This window comes from Solea solea, chromosome 12 (genome assembly GCF_958295425.1).
Source record: "Solea solea chromosome 12, fSolSol10.1, whole genome shotgun sequence".
NCBI lineage: Eukaryota > Metazoa > Chordata > Actinopteri > Pleuronectiformes > Soleidae > Solea > Solea solea.
In genome coordinates, this window is record NC_081145.1 from 8,566,652 (window position 1) to 8,585,856 (window position 19,205).

The following is a 19,205-nucleotide window of genomic DNA, read 5'->3' on the forward strand; positions in this document are numbered from 1 at the left end:
TGTGTATGTGTCCGACTCTCCGCCCACAGTAAATACAGTTAGTTACAGTCACTCGTGTGGCAGAATTGTGCTTTTCCTTCTCAGAAAGTATTTAGGTTTATGACAGAGAGTCGGTAGATTTGTCGCTAGTTGCTTTTTTGGCAAAAAAAAAAAGTCACTATAAAGTCACTAAATATGCACACGGAAACGACACAGTAAGGTGTACGTCTTGTTCTCTGTTTTGGGTGAAGTGTTACAGCACCACTTCCAGTCCAGAGATGCTTTTCTGAAGCAAAACAAAACATGACATGCGTTCTGCGACGGAACTATCGCACATGCGATACACCGCGATGACGATGCTCGAACATTACGTCGCAGTCTCTACAGTCTTTCTTTTTTTCCTCAAAGTTTCGCGTAGGATTTTCAAAAATTGATTTCAAAACTTTGTGTAACCTTAATGTAAAGTGGGTTACTGAGGCCTAGACAGCCATTTCTGCTGCAGCCCTCCCAATCCCTTAGCTCACCACTGTCCACAGACTGTGGTCACACCAACGGGAGGAGGAGGAGGCGGCAATGATCGGTCCTGATCAATAATACATCGACTGCATTAAAGCTGATGAATAAGTCATGGATGGAAAGAACCCAGTCGCGGGACACACACGCACACACACATAGAGCAAAGTGATCTTTTACTGAGGCCAGGGAAGATGAACATTCAGAAAAAAGAACAAAGCGAGGGCTTTGACTTGTTGGGAAATTTATCACCCACCCACTGACATTTAGTCACATACTGAAGCTGCACTCTGTCTTTTCTCTCACAGACCAAATGCTGCCATTCTCTTTCTCTCTCTCACTGTGTAATGGCCTTTTTCCTGAGGGTGGAATAAATAAGTTAATACATCCGTGTGTCCTAAGGCTTAGCAGCGGCCATCTGAATATAAATAGTTCATTTGCCACAGTGGAAGCTTTGCTTTGTACCATATGAAGATATTTTTTTTGTATGTTTTTCTTTCGTCACAAAGAGCGCCTTGACTGTTTTGGTTGACTGGAGATGCAAGATGAAATTGCCTTACACAAATAAAAATCCGTCGACACTTTTACCCCCAAATGCTGTGTTAGACAGGAGGGAGCTGAATGTGAGAGCGGCGGTGCTGGCTTGGCTTAAATGCAGACTTTTGTATGCTCCACTGACGGCGAAGTGTGAACAGCCTGTGCGACGCAGGAGACAATTTGTATACGGAATAAAGATTTGTGTGGCACAGGAAAATACAGGTGGTACGTTTGCCAGGGTTCTTGAAAGGAAACAGCGTTTGTTAATAATTTCTGTCTCAGATATTTACTGCAACTAACCCAGTATCGATGTGCGTAGAGAGTCCAATATTGTCATTTCTTTGGGCAGTCCATGAGCTGGTACTTGTTGCCTTGTTGTCTGGCACTTTCTGTTGTCGCAGCCTTGTGAAAAAGCAAAAAAAAAAAACATTGTTGTTTATGCTGTAGTTTGGCCTCCAAGTAACTCTGTTACAGGACTCTGCTTGGAGCTTTGCTCTGGTGTTATGGCGCGCTTTCACGCATGCACACATTAGTGACTGCTCTTTGATGAGGCGCCCTGTTGCGAGTTATTGTTGTGCGAGGGTGTGCTCCTTGAGGAGGAAGAGGAGAGGAAGCCGCTATTTGTTTCTGCCAGCAGAAGCGTGTCAGACGGAAACACTCGGGGAGCAGAGCTCAGGAAGATATCGCCGCCTTTTAACCAACACGAAGGAAGTAGACACTGCGCCGCATGTGGCAGAGGAATTGAAACACGTGGTGGAACAGGATTGAACCAAGTAACGGAGGCATCAGAGAGGCAGACATGGATGTATGTGTGTCCTTGACAGAGACAGAGGACACAGAAACACACAGAGTGAAGGAAAATCAAACCCATTCATCTGGAATTTATTCCCAACCTGCATGAAGTATTACTTTTTTTGACATAATGTCAATTGATTATTTTACTATTTAGTACTTAGATGTTGGTTCTTGCAGATACCTAGCACAAAAACAACATTTATTTACAATAACAAATGATATCTATAAATATGTAAAATGAATATCAAACAAAAGAAAGATCATTAATTCAATGGAAAATATTCCCACACTGAACAACTGTAATTGAAATGCAGCACTTCAGAGGCTGACTCAAGTGTGCGTGTTGCTTTAAGTCAGGGGCCACATACAGAGCAGTGTGATCTCAAGTGGGCCGGCCGAGTATAATAATAGCATAATAACGTGTAAACAACAAGAACGGCAATGTTTTTTCCTTTGTTTCACATTTAATGAATATTTTCACAAAACATAGGATGAAAAACCTGAAAATGTTACGCTGAAGTTTGCCATTTACACATTACTACTACGACTTGCATCACTTAATGTCATGGGATGGCTCTTGACCTCTTGACTTGTGCTGCACACCTGGTGAATGTGCAGCCTTTCAGTCGCCGATGCCTCTACTTCATCCATGTATTGGCCTTAAGTGTTTGCAGAATACAGACTGACGTGTAGTCGTCTTAAAGTGGATATGGTGCTGTCGGTTTAATGCAGGCGCTATTATAGTCAGAAAGATGGAGGGAAGTTAGGTGAGAGTGTTGTTACGGAGGGAGGAGTGGCGCTCTATCACCCTCACGACACTGTCCAATTAGAGCATATGATTAGTGTGGACTGTCTCAAGTGGGAATGAATCTATCAGCCGGGCTGCAGTCGCTACAGGTCCCCACAGTTTAGCTTTCACTTTGTCTTTGCCACCGCAGACCTGCTGATATGAAACGGGACAGAATGGATGATTTCTACTTAAGGCGAGGCTTGATTGAAGATGATTACATATCACAGGAGTTTGTTATGCTTCCATGTACAAGGAGCATTGATACTCAATTCCCAATCCCAATCTGAAAACCTGTTTAATTCCATTTTTTTCACCAGCGGGATTGTGTTTGATCGGCATTCATTCCAAGGTGAAATGACGCCGCAGTGCACGCTGGTTTTTATTAGCTTCGTCTCCAATTAGCGTTAGTGGGGACACATTACAGGGGTGAACATGCTAATTTCGGGCGCATAAATGCTACGATGCACGTTCATCTGTGGCTGTTAGCCATAAATGTTTGTCGCTAACCTTACTTTTTACAACTTAGGTCAACACTTAATTTCATCAATCACATCAACTGAGTGCCCAAAGTAAAAGACACAAAATAGTTACCGCTGTATGATTATCAATTAGCTCCATGTGTTGCTAGTAGCACTTTTTAGCGGTTTCTTCCAGATTAAAAAAAATCCCAGGTATATCTGTATAATTTTAATGTGGATTGAGTACATCTGTTTTTCTCTCTGTCTTTCAGACTACCGGACCCGAGGGCCGAACCCATCAACCCTCAAGACCTTGAGGACGATGATTCTGGCCCATCCATGGACCACGCCCCGTGATACCAGCACAGCAGAAATCTTCCTAAATCCACCCGTCCTTCACTGTCTGCTTCTGCCAGCTGTCAGCCTGGCCCTCACTCTGTCAGCCATCTCCCCCTTTTACCACCCTGTCTCTCCCTCCCTCCCTCCCTCCCTCCCTAAATGACCTTGAAGAAGGCTGCTGCGACAAATATGGATGGCCAATGTCTTTCCTGCTTTAAAACCTTCTCAATTTCTTCACTACCCACCAACTTTCTTTAATTGAGGCACACAAGTTATGTGCAATCAATTACCATCAGGCTCGATTTTCACAGCCAGGCACATCCTTGGCTTACCGGTGAGGCTGGCTGAGTCAGAGAGAGAAAGGAGGCCTGGGTCGGCAGCCGAGCGGAGCATCTGTTCAGCCCAGCAGATGTGAGGGATGGGAAATGTCTGCACCGCTGTGAGCTTTCGCTCTTCATTTATTCGCAGTATCATTTTCATATTGTTGTTTTGGCAAAAACAGAGGATGCTCTCAGAGATGCACGGGGAATGTTTGTCAGATGCCGCAGTGCCTTACATCAGAAGGATAGACTACAAAGATTTTTAAGGGTTTTATATTTATATAAGGAAAAAAAGAGGAGGAAATGTAAATGACTCTATGGTTCTTTATGGTTGTATATTCATGTCCAGTTTTTTTTCCTGCACTTCACTTTATTGGATATATCTGTTCTACTGCTTGTTAATCAGCCAATCACGTGGCAGCCACTTCATACATTCACCTGCTCAATTCCAAACTGAGCATCAGGACGGAGAAGAAGTGTGACTCAAATACTTTAGGTTTAGTGACTCTGTAGGTCTGACATCATGGTTGGTGGCAGTATTTCAGAAACTGATGATCTACAGGGGTTTTTATCAACGACCATGTCCCGGGTTTATAGAGAACCATCTGAAAAAGACAAATGATCCTCTGAGCTGAAGTTCAGAGGTCAGAGGAGAACGACCGGACCGATTTGAGACGATGGAAGCCCTCAGAGTAACTCAAATAACCACTTGAAACCACTCTGCAGAAGACCATGTGCTGTGTACCTAATAATAAAGTGGCTGGTTAGTCCATTATCAGATGCTGGGTACGTTTTGATACCTATTGATTAGTAAATGTTGCTGAGTCTTTTTCTGGTGAAAATCAAACTGTAATTGGACCCGTGCAAAATAGCTTTCTCTCTCAGTTTCAGTTTCCCGTGTAAAGGCTCATTACTCCTGGCCAATCTGCAGCGCGTGACAGATTACTGACCAGCACTTTGTACCTTGACCCGCTTCAGCCACCGCATTCGCTCACGATGAACCACCGCAAACCTGTCTGTATCAGCAGTTTGCTTTAATGTGATTGACCACGCTGAGACCGTCGCCCCCACTTCCCCCATTGATTGGGTTTACAGAGAAGCCTTCGGTCGCTCTGTTGAGTCTTTTGGTGAAGTAGCGGGTGTTGTTTCATCTGAACTGGGATGAAAACAAGTAATAGATGTTAGACATGTTTGATAGCATTACTTCACAAACCTTTACTTAAGGGAAATGTTGGTGGATCCGCAGCCTGTTGGAGAAACTCCAACAGCTCATTCTTTATTCTTGTGTAACAGAAGTCTGACTGTCAACAGTTTCTCTGATGTTTTTTTAGCCAATATTTTTTGTCTCAAATCTATCAATAAACGGCCCGTGTCTTAAATTTGCTTTAAGAAGAATGTCCTACATTATTCATATGTTGTAAACGCCTGAAAACCACCAGTCGTCCTAGACTCGGTAATGAGAACGTCTTGAACGTATGTGGATGGAGAGAGGAGAAGACAGAGTCTATAGAGAAAATTCAGATAGGAAGGAGGGATTTCTAGTTTTCTTTCATTAAAATTCAAAGCGGCAAACCATCCAGATAGGACTGGGAATAAGAGGTTTGGGAGCAAAAGGGGGGACTGGAGCGGGAGAACTCCACTGGGTCTCTGCTTCTCTGAACATTGATTTAAATGCAGGCTGGTTTCTCGCCTGCAGACCCAAACCAGCTAGAGTCACAGCCACAATCAGAGAGCATTCTCTGGCCTTGTCATACTCACAGGATGTGGCATCACACCTGTTCTCGTCCTGAGCTGCTTCATCCAGCCATTACTGATTTTCTCAGCATGCCTTATCTCTGCTAATTGACATATCGACGGAGACAAACTAGTTCAGCCGATGACTGTTGGAGTCTGGGTGGTTAAACGGCTGGGTTTGCACTCTCTTGTGCCTGTACAGAAATAATGGGGCCTAATGATTTAGCACATGAGGCATTGATCGTCAGGATTCCCTGAGTCGCTCCTGAATGATCCAGCACCGGAGGACTGGAACCCTTCAAAGATTGTGTTCGTCTCTGTAAATGGATTTAAGTGCACAGTATGTGGTTTTTCCCACGAGGGGAGTCTTTCTCTCTATTGCACAACTAAATCCTGGGTTTAAACAGGTTTTATTTTTTGTTTTTTTACCAGTGGGAATGTGTTAATGCAGCAATCAGTCCCACGTCAAATGACTATTCATGTATTCATCATCTCTGGGTCCTGGGAACATTAGACCCAGGGGAACAAGCTAATTTCTTCTTCATCTGCTCTACTTAAGCCAGCGATGTACCATTTCCACTGCAACGCCACGTGCTCCTTGGGCCTTTAACACAGCCGTTAGCATCACACAGTATATAGTAATCCTTACTTTTCAACACTTGGGACAGTGCTCAGTATCTTTTACTTCACCCGTCACATCATATAAACCATTGAGTTGAAGAGAGACTGGAGTAAAACATGCAAATACTACATGACATGATCACAAAACAATCAGCTTTTTTTTAAAAAGTGTGACACAAAGTCAGACAATAATTTGGTTTTCTTAAAGTCTAAATGTCTTAAATTTAGTCTGACTGATATCGAGTCAACAACATACCTGGATAATGCGATTCATAGTCCGATTACTCCCGCACGTGTGCTCTTAGTCGGACTGGAGTCGGACTTCTACGCTACCAATGTACCAAAATGTCCTTCCCGGTCTTTGACCCGCAAGTAGAAGGACAACACAGCAACTGTAAGTGCCATGCTCCATCTAATCTACAAAAGCGGCGTGATCCATCTCACCGTTCATCTCGCTGCTCGCCATTTGTTTTTCTGTGACGTGAAGGTCAACAGGAAACTGATTCAAGACCCACTAGCACATAGAGAGATACAGCCCCACCTACGGAGGCGGAGTCAGACGTACAGGCCAAATATAAAATCGAGTTTCTCCTCCACATGCTTACTCTGACTCTGCAAGTTGACCTATTGCCTGTCTTAGTCGGACTACGGCCTTAGCTTGATTATACTGTGCATGTAAACAAAACACATCTCATACCCTTTTCAAAGTAGAAGCACTCTAGCGGTTCTGTTCCCTCTTTCCAATTAATGTTTACTGCAAAGCTTTTATTCTGAAATTTTTGCAGGACCAGCAGATGCAGGACATAACAGAGTCCTGGCGTTTTATTTTAATACAGAGTGTGATTTAGAGCGTTTAAAAGCTTATTATTTAAACACTTTGTAAAACGTAACGGCAGCTCGTGATGTTGTTAAATGGCGACCAAAATCAATGAAACGTCCCATTACCTCGAATATGAATACAAAGTATGGGTTTTAGATATTTGAACGCAGAAATGTCACATATTATATCTTTAAATTAGCTCGGAACAGCCGTACGGCGGCATGCGAGCAAAACCAAGTCTCAGTGAAATATCATTATCCCATCATCTGTGGTGAGGCCCAACCTGATCAAAGAAATAATAACAAGCCCGAGGGTGGACAGCGTGGCCTGTTGTCTGGGGAGGAAATGGAGAAGAGATTGTCTGATCTTATTTAGCCGAGGAGACCACAAGTTTCACTCTTTATATACATATATACATATATACATATATATATATATATATATATATATATATATGTTTTTTCCCCCTCCACAGCCAATTATACCTGCTGCTCGTCCAGGTTCACTTGACTGAATCACAGGAGGAAACACAAATAAACATGAACGCCGCTGTTAGGGCCTTCTCTTTACTGGTGCGCAAAAAAAGAGAGACAATTTGTGCAGTTTTATCGACGTGAATTAATTGCTTCATCGGTCGTGAGATTGAATTAGTGACGTGACGCGCTTGCTCGTGGTGATGGAGATTTGACTGCTGCCTTTAACGGCACCCGTCTCCCTCTCTCTCTCTCTCTCTCTCTGTCTCTCTCTCTGTGTTTCTCTGCCATTATTTTCAAAGACAGTTAGAGGCTGTGGCTTCACAGTAATGGAGCCGCTCCAGCAGCTATCAGGCCACCATGAGATGCCTTAATGATCCTGTTTAAAAGTGTACATGAGCTCAAAGGAGAAAGAGGAAAGAGAATTTTTGCGTAATAGCAGCAGCCCCAGTGTGTGTGTGTGTGTGTGTGTGTGTGTGTGTGAGAGAGAGAGACAATGTGCAGCAGCCTGTGAAGGATGACATTTCATTTGCAGAGCGCCGCAGCTCCTCCCCAGATTGCATGTTCTTATATCATTCAAAAGAATGTATTGCTTGTCTCACAGAAAATGCACTTTTTTTATTATTCATCTTTCACCCTTTAGCTTCATCACACTCGCACTCACACACACACACACACAATAAAAGGGTGTTAAATTACAGGTTTTCCCATTTTCCACAGTTTGCTTTTGTGTTAAAACCACCAGAAATGACTATTTCCATACCTGACATCACATGTACTTGTATGAGGGGCGAAGGTACTGTCACGGAATTTAACGTTTGGATCTACGGTGGCCTACAGGGGCAAACACACCGCAACGACCCAAAACACATGCAGGAGGAGAAGCGAGCTGCATATTGACCAACGCTGCGGATTCAAAAACACAAACGAAAACAAAAACACATGGGGAAGCGAAAACACACACAAAAATTAGTGCTCCCACAGTTTTTGTTTTCGTTTGTGTTTTTGAATCTGCAGCGTTTGTGAATATGTAGCTCATTTCTCCTCCTGCATGTGTTTTGGGTCGCTGCAGTGTGTTTGCCCCTGTCGGCCACCGTATGTATCCCCTGTGGTGGCTTTTGTGGCTCTGTGTTGTGTTTGCCATGCATTCAGATGACAAATGGAATTGGTTTGTGGGTGAAATTAGCGTTTAATGTTTCCAAAAAAATCAAGGGCGTCAGTCTTCAGTCACATCCTGCGCGGACACCTCTCTCCTGAGCATAAATGAAATGGAGACAAGCTAAAGAGTAGAAAATATGAAAAGCAAATCTATTCCCAGCTGATTCATGGACGGTGTTGGTGATGCAGATTGTGGTCCATCCCGCACTGACTGACTGACGGCAGGCATCTGTCAGAGGAGGCAGGTACAGACAGCTGTCTGGCAGCTGCAGCTGATGAACAATGACTGGGTGGAGACGAGACTGGCCAGGAAATCCATCTCTCCTCCCGACAGCCTCCATCACTCTTACATCCCAGAGTCGGCAAAGACATCTGAGGGCTTCTGCCTCTAACCTCTGTGCAATCCTTTTCCGCCTGAGTGTCCTGCTCACTGACTTGTAGAGCAGGAAATAAAAAAAAGAAACATTTTGTGATCAAAAAAGAGCAGCAGATGTTACCGGGGTTTACAATGAGGATTAGAGTTTAAATTTAAGCTTGCAACTGGGAGACATAAAAGTGGTCACATGCGAAGGTAATAGAGATTGCAACGCTGATGCTTCTGTGTGCAGTGGAAGAAATAATGCTCGGTTTCCTCCAGCTGATAATAGAACGTGGCTCTGAATAAAATGAACATCCCGCACAGATAACACCTACTGCTGTTGCTTTTGGGAGCCGTAACACATCACACCCCGCTCTGTCACAGCTCGGATGAATCATCCTCACGACGAGGATGAATGTAGAATACTGAGAAGTGGGTGGCAGAGTGTTGCATTTGCAGGCTCACTCACTCGCTCGCTCCCCCCCCCCCTCCAAAAATAAAAAAGAAATAAAAATGCTCTGCCCAGAGGTATATGAAGTGAAAACAATGTATGCAGGGTGTCTGTCGTGCACACTTGACACAGAATGTTGGTTTTTGCTGACACAGAAATGGCTGAGTGTGCACTAGTGTGTGTATGTGCTTGTATTTATTATCTCTTGAGAACCATTTCTGGCACCAGTGGAGACCAAAACCTGCAAAAATGATTTGAATTTAGACATTAACGCTTTAGTAAGGCTGTCCAAATGAATGGAAGTCACTTTAACATCCCATAGATGTAGGTTTTTCTGTTCCCCTTTCAGAGGAGTTAGACATCCACCCACGCTAACTGTTCTCCAAAAACCCCGGCAACTCCATTTGATCCCCCCTCTTGTTTTCCTCCTCCTCCTCCTCCTCGCTCCTCGTCCCCCGCTCATGCCTCTCATCATTCATGCTGTGTACACAGTCTGTCCCTCTCTGCTTGCCCAGGCTCCTCTGGAGCTTGTTAATTGCGTCGGTGACACAGGTCTGTGTGTGAAGCAGCAGTGGTAATTGCTCTAGTCTGGCCCGAGGAGAGGAAGGGTGCGGCCGCCTGGCCTCTGGGTCTGCCCCGAGGCTGCCAGATTAGATACATGCTTCCAGGTTTGATGAGATGGACGCGATTAGCAGTTTCATCATTATATATATATATATATATATATAGTTGTTGAGAGATGCTGTAGTGTACTTCCTGCCTAAGGCACACAAATCTTTGTCCATAGACTCTCATTATGAAGCACCTTTCTTGGATATGGAATCACAGGGCGATACAAGTCAAATACATAAAATACTGATAGTTTAAACAAAAAAAAAAACAGGAAAAAACACAATAAAAATAATAAAACAATAAGAACCCTAGAACTAAAAGCCTGATTTAAAAGAAAAGTTTGAAAAGTGTCAACAGTGTCTGGGCAGCAAAGGGAAAAAGGGAGAGTGTTCCACAAGTGCTTGTGCTTCAAAGGAGCGATCACCTCGCGTCATGAAGAAGTAACATCTGACCTGCTGACCTCACACTGGAAGGAGGAGTTTGACCGTGCAACGCTCTAAAAGTTAGGCTCAAGAGTTTAAAATGGATTCTAAAATTCACTGGACACCAGTGAAGGGAGGCTTAAACAGGCACAATAGGAGTTCTGGATGAAATGAATGCGGTCAGGTGTAAAAAGACTGTTACAAGAGTCCAGAAGTGAGGATATAAAAGCGGGAATAATCATCTCCAATTCAACCTCAGACAGACACAAGGGGTTTCAATGTAGAGGTATAATGAAGACGTACGGAACTGTTTTATATTAACTCAGTGCAAACTTAGGGCCGGACAGAAGACGCTAAAGGGCTGATAAAAACTACATAAAGTGATTTTCTGTGCCCCAAACAACGTTCATGCAAGACATTGACGTGCAAGAGAGTTGTTTGAGCCTTGCAGAGAGAAAGGGAGACGGAGAGAGAGGAAGAGCTGAGGAGAACACAGTGAAAGTGGAGGAAAAGAACACGTGCATCATGCACGTTCAAAAATATTATTCAGAATGATATCAGGTGTTCCAGTCTGTAACAGGAGCCGGGAACATTTCTGTCACTTCAGTAAAAAATACTTACATTTGCTCTAACCATGATTTTGGGTCAGATAGTTTGTCATCTTTTAAAAGTGGGTCCTGATATTAAAAGTTTGGGGAATGAGGAGACTAGAGGGATGGTTTATCTTAAAGGTTTCGGATAAGTTTTATTTGAATGTGGAAAAGCAATATCACACACACACACACACACACACACACACACAGCCGCCACTGGGCAGGTTAACATAAGTCACATCACTTGCGTCCCCAGACCAGTTTTATCCGGCCCTGCGGCATCCTCAAAGAAAAACAAAATGAACCCTCAAATTCAAACAGGCAGCACTGAGACCTTAGACGCGTTTGCTGCAACCTGACCAGTTACTGATGACACCTGACATGAGATAAGAGGAGGCTCAGTATTTGTAGAGCTCTTATATTAAAGTTACCGCGCGCACAGACTGAAGTTTCAATAGATCTCTTGTTTTGAAGCCTGGAGTGTCACGATGTGGCCTTTAACAAAGAAAGAGAAGCTGAAACTAGTGATTTAACTCCTCAAGGAAATGTCTTTTTTGTTTTTGCAACCTGCAAAATTGCCCCCTAGAGGCCATTTAGTATATTCTGTCTTCCTGATTGGCCTCAATGAGCAAACTGGAAACTTATTGTATACTTTTGTATACAGTCTATGTATTAAAAGTTAATTAAAAGTTACTCCCACTACTGTTATGTAAAGAACACATGGAGCTATTCTGTTTTCATCTTATATATAAATCCAATCTGTGGCTCAAGACCTTATGTATTGTATATTATAGCGTTTGTTACAGGTTTCACTACATTCTACCTTTTTTTTATGTTACAATTAACATGTAAGGATGTGTGGATGAGAATAATGTGTTGTGTTTGTGATGTGTGGCCCTTCACCTCCATTACTGATGTCAGTGTGGCCCTTTACAGTGTGTGTGTGTGTGTGTGTGTGTGTGTGATATAAAAATAGACTGGAGGCCATCCATCCACTTTATTTGTTTCTTGTGATTCTGATGCAGCAATATCCAAAGCCATCACTTTGCATAATTTGTATCATCTACCAGTGCTGCAGGCTTACAGTAAACGTCTGCTGTTGCACAAATAGCAGCAGGTACTTTAGTGTCTGTGGCTCCCATTTATCAGGCTGTTGTGGTAAAGACCACAGACTCTGCCCCGCTGCACTTTATCCTGAAATAAATCAAAAGCAGCATTTGGAGAGTAAACAAGTTTTATCAGTTGACCATTTGTATATATATATATATATATATATATATAAAACTTTAAAAATAAATGATGCAGTTCGATTTATTACAATGGAAGACTTGGCATCGTAAACACCGACCATGTATCATGCCGGGATTTTCTCTGGTAGATATTTTTGTTTTGCTGTGGTGGAGTCAGCAGAGTTAGCATTCGGCACATATCCAATCAGAATCTGATCTTCCTGACCGACTGTCCATTCATCCGTCTTCTACCTCTTTATCCTCCCTCGCCGGTCCATCACAGGGCCACATGGAGACAAACAACCATCCACTCTCACACTAACACCTATACGGTCAATTTAGAGTGTCCAATTTACCTAATCCCCATATTGCATGTTTCTGAACATTTGGAGGATGCCGGAGAATTATAGTTACGAACCATGTAACAAAATAAACAAAATGGACCACATAAATCTGTGCACTGCATAACCACAGCAAAATCAAACCACAGTGGAGGAGAGCATCATCCACCAGAGCCGAATCTCACTCATACGTTTCCTGTGATAGCTTCTATTTCTGAATATCCCCTCAATAGCAATAAAAAAAACGAATATAGGTGCACCTTATCTTATTTTATATCTTGCATATCCCCCACTTCAGCACAGCGTGGTCTCACACATGCGATGCTGTTTAAGAGTGCACACAGGTTCAGATGCACGCGAATGTGAACCCTCAGATTAGATTGTTTAACAATGTGGCCGATAATCTGAACGTAGTCTAACGTTGTATGACTGTTGTTGTGTTTATGTAGCACAAACATGGCATCACATGTAAGCAGTCTCGTATAAAGTGCCTAAAAAAGTAAAGGTAAAAAAGTATTTGACCAGAAAATGACCTTGGTAGTAGTTGAAGAAAAGTACACAATTTATGTATGAGAATGTACTGGAGTATAGGTACGACGGAGTAGAAGGGCCAAACTGATGATATTCTTTTAAAAATCTTTCCAAAATAAAGTCGTAATCTTTCGAGAATAAAATTGTTATATTATGAGAATGAAGTCGTAATATTATGAGAATAAAGTCGCAATTATTATTCAAGCAAAATCTCAGATGATCAGCTGCTGCAACTTGCGTCAGGATGAGAAACGCGGAGCATTTCATGAAGTGACATTTTGATTGGGGCTTCACAAATAAAGAAATACTTGGCGACATCTGCGTTTGGTTGCGATTTAATAATAATACATTACATAATGATAAAAATTAATATCATAGTATTACAACTTTATTCTCGTAAAATTGTGACTTTATTCTCAAAAGATAAAAAAAAAGTTCTCTGGCCCTAATACTTTAAATAGTAAATAGTAAATGTTGTTAGAAATATAAATAACCAAGTAAAGTACAGATGTGAATTTTGTACTTTGTAAAGTACAAATACTTGTTACATTACAACATCAGCTGGCTTACATGTCTTGACCGTTCCTAATGGTTTCTACTATAACTGCTAACAGCTGAAGAACCACATGGCGAGTAGTTCTCAGTGAAGCTCCCCAGTGGCCAGTTAAGCCTACTTCCTATCACTGTTTGGTCAGAAAATGCCCTCAAGTGTCTTTGCAGCAAAACATTTTTTTATATATATATATAAAAGTGTGAGATTATGGAATCACAAGGTGTTAAAATGAAATGCACCAGGTGTCAGGACCAGATTTGGTCCTTGGAGCTCCAACACTGCTGACCACTGCTGCTGCTGCTAAAAAGTTTGCCTGGGTCACAGACGGAGGGACGGTCAGCGATGAATGAGTGCATAATGAAACAGATGTTTGTTACTGCGAGGATTAATTAACGACTTGTATTGGGAGAACACATTTGAACATTTAGCATGACGTTTTGTAAATGAGTGTGTGTGTGAAACCAAAAATGAAACAGGTACATAAATCAGTTTCTATAGTAAAATCAGGGCAGATGTAACACCAGAATTCCTCTTGTGGGACTTTGAGGAAAATCAGAAAATGGAGCTGAGGAATTTTGACCAGAGTGCATAGAAAATGAAATAAATAACAAAAAAACAACAACCAAAAATTTAAATAATAATAATTAGAGTCACCTTATCTCTCGCTCCACCTCCATCAATTCTCTGTGCGAGAGAGAGTAAATTATTTTGGGAATAAATCTGCCTCCTGTGAAAAGTCCTATTAACACCACTGTATTTTAACGTTGGTGATAATGGTGTTACTTTGAGAGCTCAACATTTTCTCAGTTGGTACTTTGGTATAAAACCACTGCCATAGAACTATAATATGTATGTTTTATATGACTCTGCATTGTTTAGACAGTAGATTCAGATTACAGTCCGTCGTGGAAGTCTTCTGAGTGAGTCTGATTTGAACAGATAATCTGGGCAAATTATCCTGCAGTGTGAGGAGATAACAGACGTGATTTTAACCCTTTAACACCGAGCGTATCGCAGACAACACGTTTGCGCAGTTCGTGCTGTAGGAAATATTCCAACGGTTTCTGAAAGCTGAAAAGTTGTGGTTATTACGGTAATTTCACTCACGCTGTTGCAGGATTATTAGTGTCTTTGTCACCAGAGAGGAGAGAGTTGGAAAAACACCTGTGCATAGTTTACAAGTTTTGGTCCGTTTTTTCTTCATTCGAAATACACTATTTTAACATGCAGTAAATTGTACATAAATGCCAGATATTGAAAGTTATCCTGGAGAAAATGGACATTTTCATGGTGGAAATAAGCCATACGGACATTTTGAGGGTTAGTTGTTAAAGGGATAAAATCATAAGATTTCAAAATCCTCTCGTGTGTGGCAGACTTGCTTTTCATGGCTTTTACTCATTGGTTCAACATCCTCTTCATAAAAAACACGTTTGGTCTTGACCTTGGTTTTTCTGCAGCTTGTGTTTTTGGCAAAATCCAACATTCAAACCTTTGTTTCTCTCTGTACAGAATTTCAAAATGCAACAATTTCCATGATTTATGTCGTTTTCTAGACCGGGCTGAGATTTGGAATGACCTCAAGGTTTTTTTTTTATGGTACAATAAATAGAGTTACAGCAGTGTCAATACCAGTAAGAGGTTGTACAGTAAACATGATTTCATCCCTTCATTTCTCCACTGACATGTTCCTGCATTACTGTCTGTCCTTGTTCTTCCACCCTTCACTAAATATTTCTTCCTCAAACTCCCCATGGAGACTGCTTCATCTACATGACAAGCAGCTCAAATATCAGATCCTAATGTGATGCATTGATGATAAGACATTAACCAAACATGACACATTTACGCATTTAAACTCCCACTACACAGTTATTTTCCTCTCAGCTGGAAGCTGTGTAGAACTGAAAATAAGAGAATTGCAACACACTCAGAGGTGGAAAGAGCACTGAAATATTCTACTCAAGTAAAAGTACCACAATTTTGATAACATTTTACCTAAGTACAAGTAAAAGTACTGGTCTAAAAATGTACTCAAGTTAAAGTAAAAATGTACTTTAAATGTGAAAGGTTGGGGTTCTTTCTTGTGTCGTGCAAAAAGGACAAGGGAACACAAATCTCACATTTATTGTTTTTAATTAAAGACTCATCAGTCACCTGTTCTCATCATCCACCTGTCTGTCCCCATCATTCACATGTCCTCATCTTTCACCTGTCCTCATCATTCACCTGTCCTCAACATCCACCTGTCTGTCCTCATCATTCACATGTCCTTATCTTTCACCTGTCCTCAACATCCACCTGTCTGTCCTCATCATTCACATGTCCTTATCTTTCACCTGTCCTCATCATTCACCTGTCCTTATCTTTCACCTGTCCTCAACATCCACCTGTATGTCCTCATCATTCACATGTCCTTATCTTTCACCTGTCCTCATCAGTCACCTGTCCTCATCATCCACCTGTCTGTCCTCATCATTCACATGTCTTCATCATCAGTCACCTGTCCTTATCATTCACATGCCCTCATCACTCACCTGTCCTCATCACTGTCCTTTATCGTTCACCTGTCCTCATTGTTCAGCTGTCCTCATCACTCACCTGTCCTCATCATTCACATGGCCTCATCACTCACCTGTCCTCACCGTTCACCTGATTCTTTGTATTTATTTATTTTTTAAGTAAAATTACACATTTTATAAAGCACACACAAAAAACCTACTCAATTATGATAACGTGAATAAATGTAATTCATTACTTTCCGCCCCTGAACATAGATGAATTGATATTCTTCATGTAGCACAAACACAGCAGGTGTGACACACGTGTGTTAAAATACTTTTTCTGCATTAAAACCCTGACACTGACACTCATAATAGAGACTACAGTGAATGTACAACAACATTACAAAGACTTATTTTTGGGTGGTTACTGTAGCCTACAATCTCCCAACAGACACATGTTCACTGCATTTGAAAGAGTGTAGGCCACAGAAGGGGAAAATAAAAAGGGGAAAGGAAATTGAATAAGAAAGTGTGATTTCTCTACCAGGGGAGACTTGTGATTCCTCATGGTGTTTAAACTGCACAGGCATGAATATCTCACTCTGTTGTTTTTTGTGCTGTTTCTGCTTCTACGCCAATATAGGCGTTTTCTTCAGGGTTGACAGTTCTCGGCAGAAGAAGATGGAACTACATTACAGGCAGTGAGAGACATGATAAATGGAGTGTGAACTGAGGTGCGGTTCGAGGAGCATCAAAAGTAGTAGAAATAAAAAACCCTGCAAACAAGGCGAGAGGCAGATGACACTGCGCCCTGTTCAGAAAACTGCCTCACACGGAAAATACATTAGGATGTGAAAGTGAACGTGAACCTCAGCATAAATACAGGTCTCACTACATTCAAGGGAGCTTTAGAATCAGGTTTATTCAATCTTCTATTGTCAGTAACGTTTCTGTGGATCATCATTGCATCGAGCGTTATCGACGCGCCTTTCATTCGCAGTGGAGAGACAGGATATGGGGACATAACGACAATGTGGCAGACAATGTGGAGATGGCGCAGACTGAAAAGTAATTGTGTTCCGCAAATTGATAGCAGCAAATTGACCCACTGGGGCTTCTGTGAAACAATAGTGTGGAGGCTGAAGCTTTGCTTTTCAAGGCGAATGTAAGACGTTGAATTTTAAATCGTGTCTAATACACATAGGAAAATAAAGTGGCTCCGTGTTTTTCATTCATGTCCACGTTCGCCACAGGAACCCCCGAAAGCCAGCCTTTCTCTGGCTTCATTGTCTCTCTGTAAAAGAAGCTAACATCTATTAGTGCTGGCAGGCCGGGCATTGAGATGAATGTGGTCTAAATTTAACTGCTCCTCTGAGTGTCCTGCAGGGTTCTCGCCGCATTCAGAGAGACTGTGAACTGAGAGATGGAGCTGTCCCAAGGTAGCTCGGACCATTTCGGAGTGGCCTTACGCGATCTCCTTCGAGGGCCATAGCGAACACGACTCTATGTAATAAAAAGTTGCACAGTTTCTGTTTTTATGCTTCCTCTCCCACGCACACACAGAACGTATCCCACCCCCCGTTCACTTACTGTATGTGTACACTGTATTATATTAAGCCATAAAGTGATCATAGTACGTCATCAGAGATTAAATGTAGAATAAAATACTGGCTTCTAACATTTGTACAGTGTATATTCATAATTAAAGAAATGAGTCTGGATAAAGTCAATGGAAAACCTCTGCTGATGTTACATTAGAATAGATACAGTCATTGTATCATTTCCATACCTCACACATCTAATACGCTACAATGAAAGCAGTAAAAACAGGTGTGCGCTCCATGGGGGAAGTTTTGTCAGTTCCTCCATAACAATCTGCTCTCCAAGAATCCAGAACCATCCGATCTGGTCTCTCTGGTCTGTACAGGTGCTGATAAATATACATTTTCTCAGCCAGTTTTCCCTCGTGTGCATCCATCCTGCATGCAACGTGCACAAAAGTTAGCCCTCGAGCCCTGGCCAGGCTGGACTCTGCTGCTGCTGCTGCTGCTTGGAGTGGACACGCTTTAAATTCCAGTCGTTCCCTGCACGAGTCGCTCGCTGAACGTGCGCCCTGAGTGATATTCAGCGGGTCAAACTGTTAGAATCAGCCTCTAAATATAGATCGGTCCAAAAGACTTCAAAATCCTCAGAACACGCATCACAATCCGTTCGGCCGTATTTCAGTGTCAGGCGGAGTCTGTTCTCCGGTCATGCAGGAAGTACTGAACGATTCAGCAAACAAATCTTTTGAACGAATCATTTTAATGAACTGATTCTTATGATTCAGTACACTGAGAAGAACTGCTTTGCCCGCCACCTTTAATCTGAAGTTGATCAACTCCTGATTGATACTCAGTGGCTGCCCACTAATCCAATGTCCAATATTTTGAATTTGTATCGCAGTACCAGTTTTGGACACTGATGGCCATAGTTTTACATATTTTACACACAGCCCCTTTCAGATGTGACCACTTAGTCCCGATCACCATTGGTCTTCATGGCAGCTCGTGGGAAAAATATAACATTTCATACTCTGTTAACAAAGAGGGGAAGAAATATCCAGCATGCCTCCACTACTTATTTATTTATTCATTCATACTCTTCTGGCGTCATAACAGATTCTTGTCCTCACGAAGTCTTCATGTGGAATAATAAGATGATGTTTTCAGCATCTCGCTGCAAATTGTGCTCATTTAACCCCCGTGCCCCCTCCCATCATACGGGGGGGCCAAAGCCTAGTGAGCAGGGTTTAAACCGTGATGTATGACTCGCCATTAAGATAATGATAATAAAATGGCGGGCTGATTAAACGAGCCTCCATTCATACTAATTGTCTCCATGATGAAAGGTCAGGCTCAGCGTGTGTCTGAGCCCCGGCGCCACAAGCGTTGCTACTTAATGAGACTTTCTCAATTAAATTATCCACAGGGAAACAAAGAATTTCTGCTCCCGACTGACATGAAAAGGACACGCTGGGTCTCAGAGGCAATTTAGAAGTTTGTCACCTCATCAACTGCTGCCGAGGAGGTTCC

General features: G+C 42.2%; 1 protein-coding gene across 1 annotated transcript in view; it reads left to right on the top strand.

Moving 5' to 3' along the window:
• trim44 (tripartite motif containing 44) overlaps nucleotides 1-5,114 on the top strand; it is a 51,481-nt gene extending 46,367 nt beyond the window's left edge. The window contains exon 6 of the mRNA XM_058644335.1: nucleotides 3,345-5,114. Coding sequence (XP_058500318.1) covers nucleotides 3,345-3,429 — 85 coding nt within the window. The 3' untranslated portion in view covers nucleotides 3,430-5,114. The remainder of the gene's footprint in view (nucleotides 1-3,344) is intronic.
• Nucleotides 5,115-19,205: the final 14,091 nt, after the last annotated feature.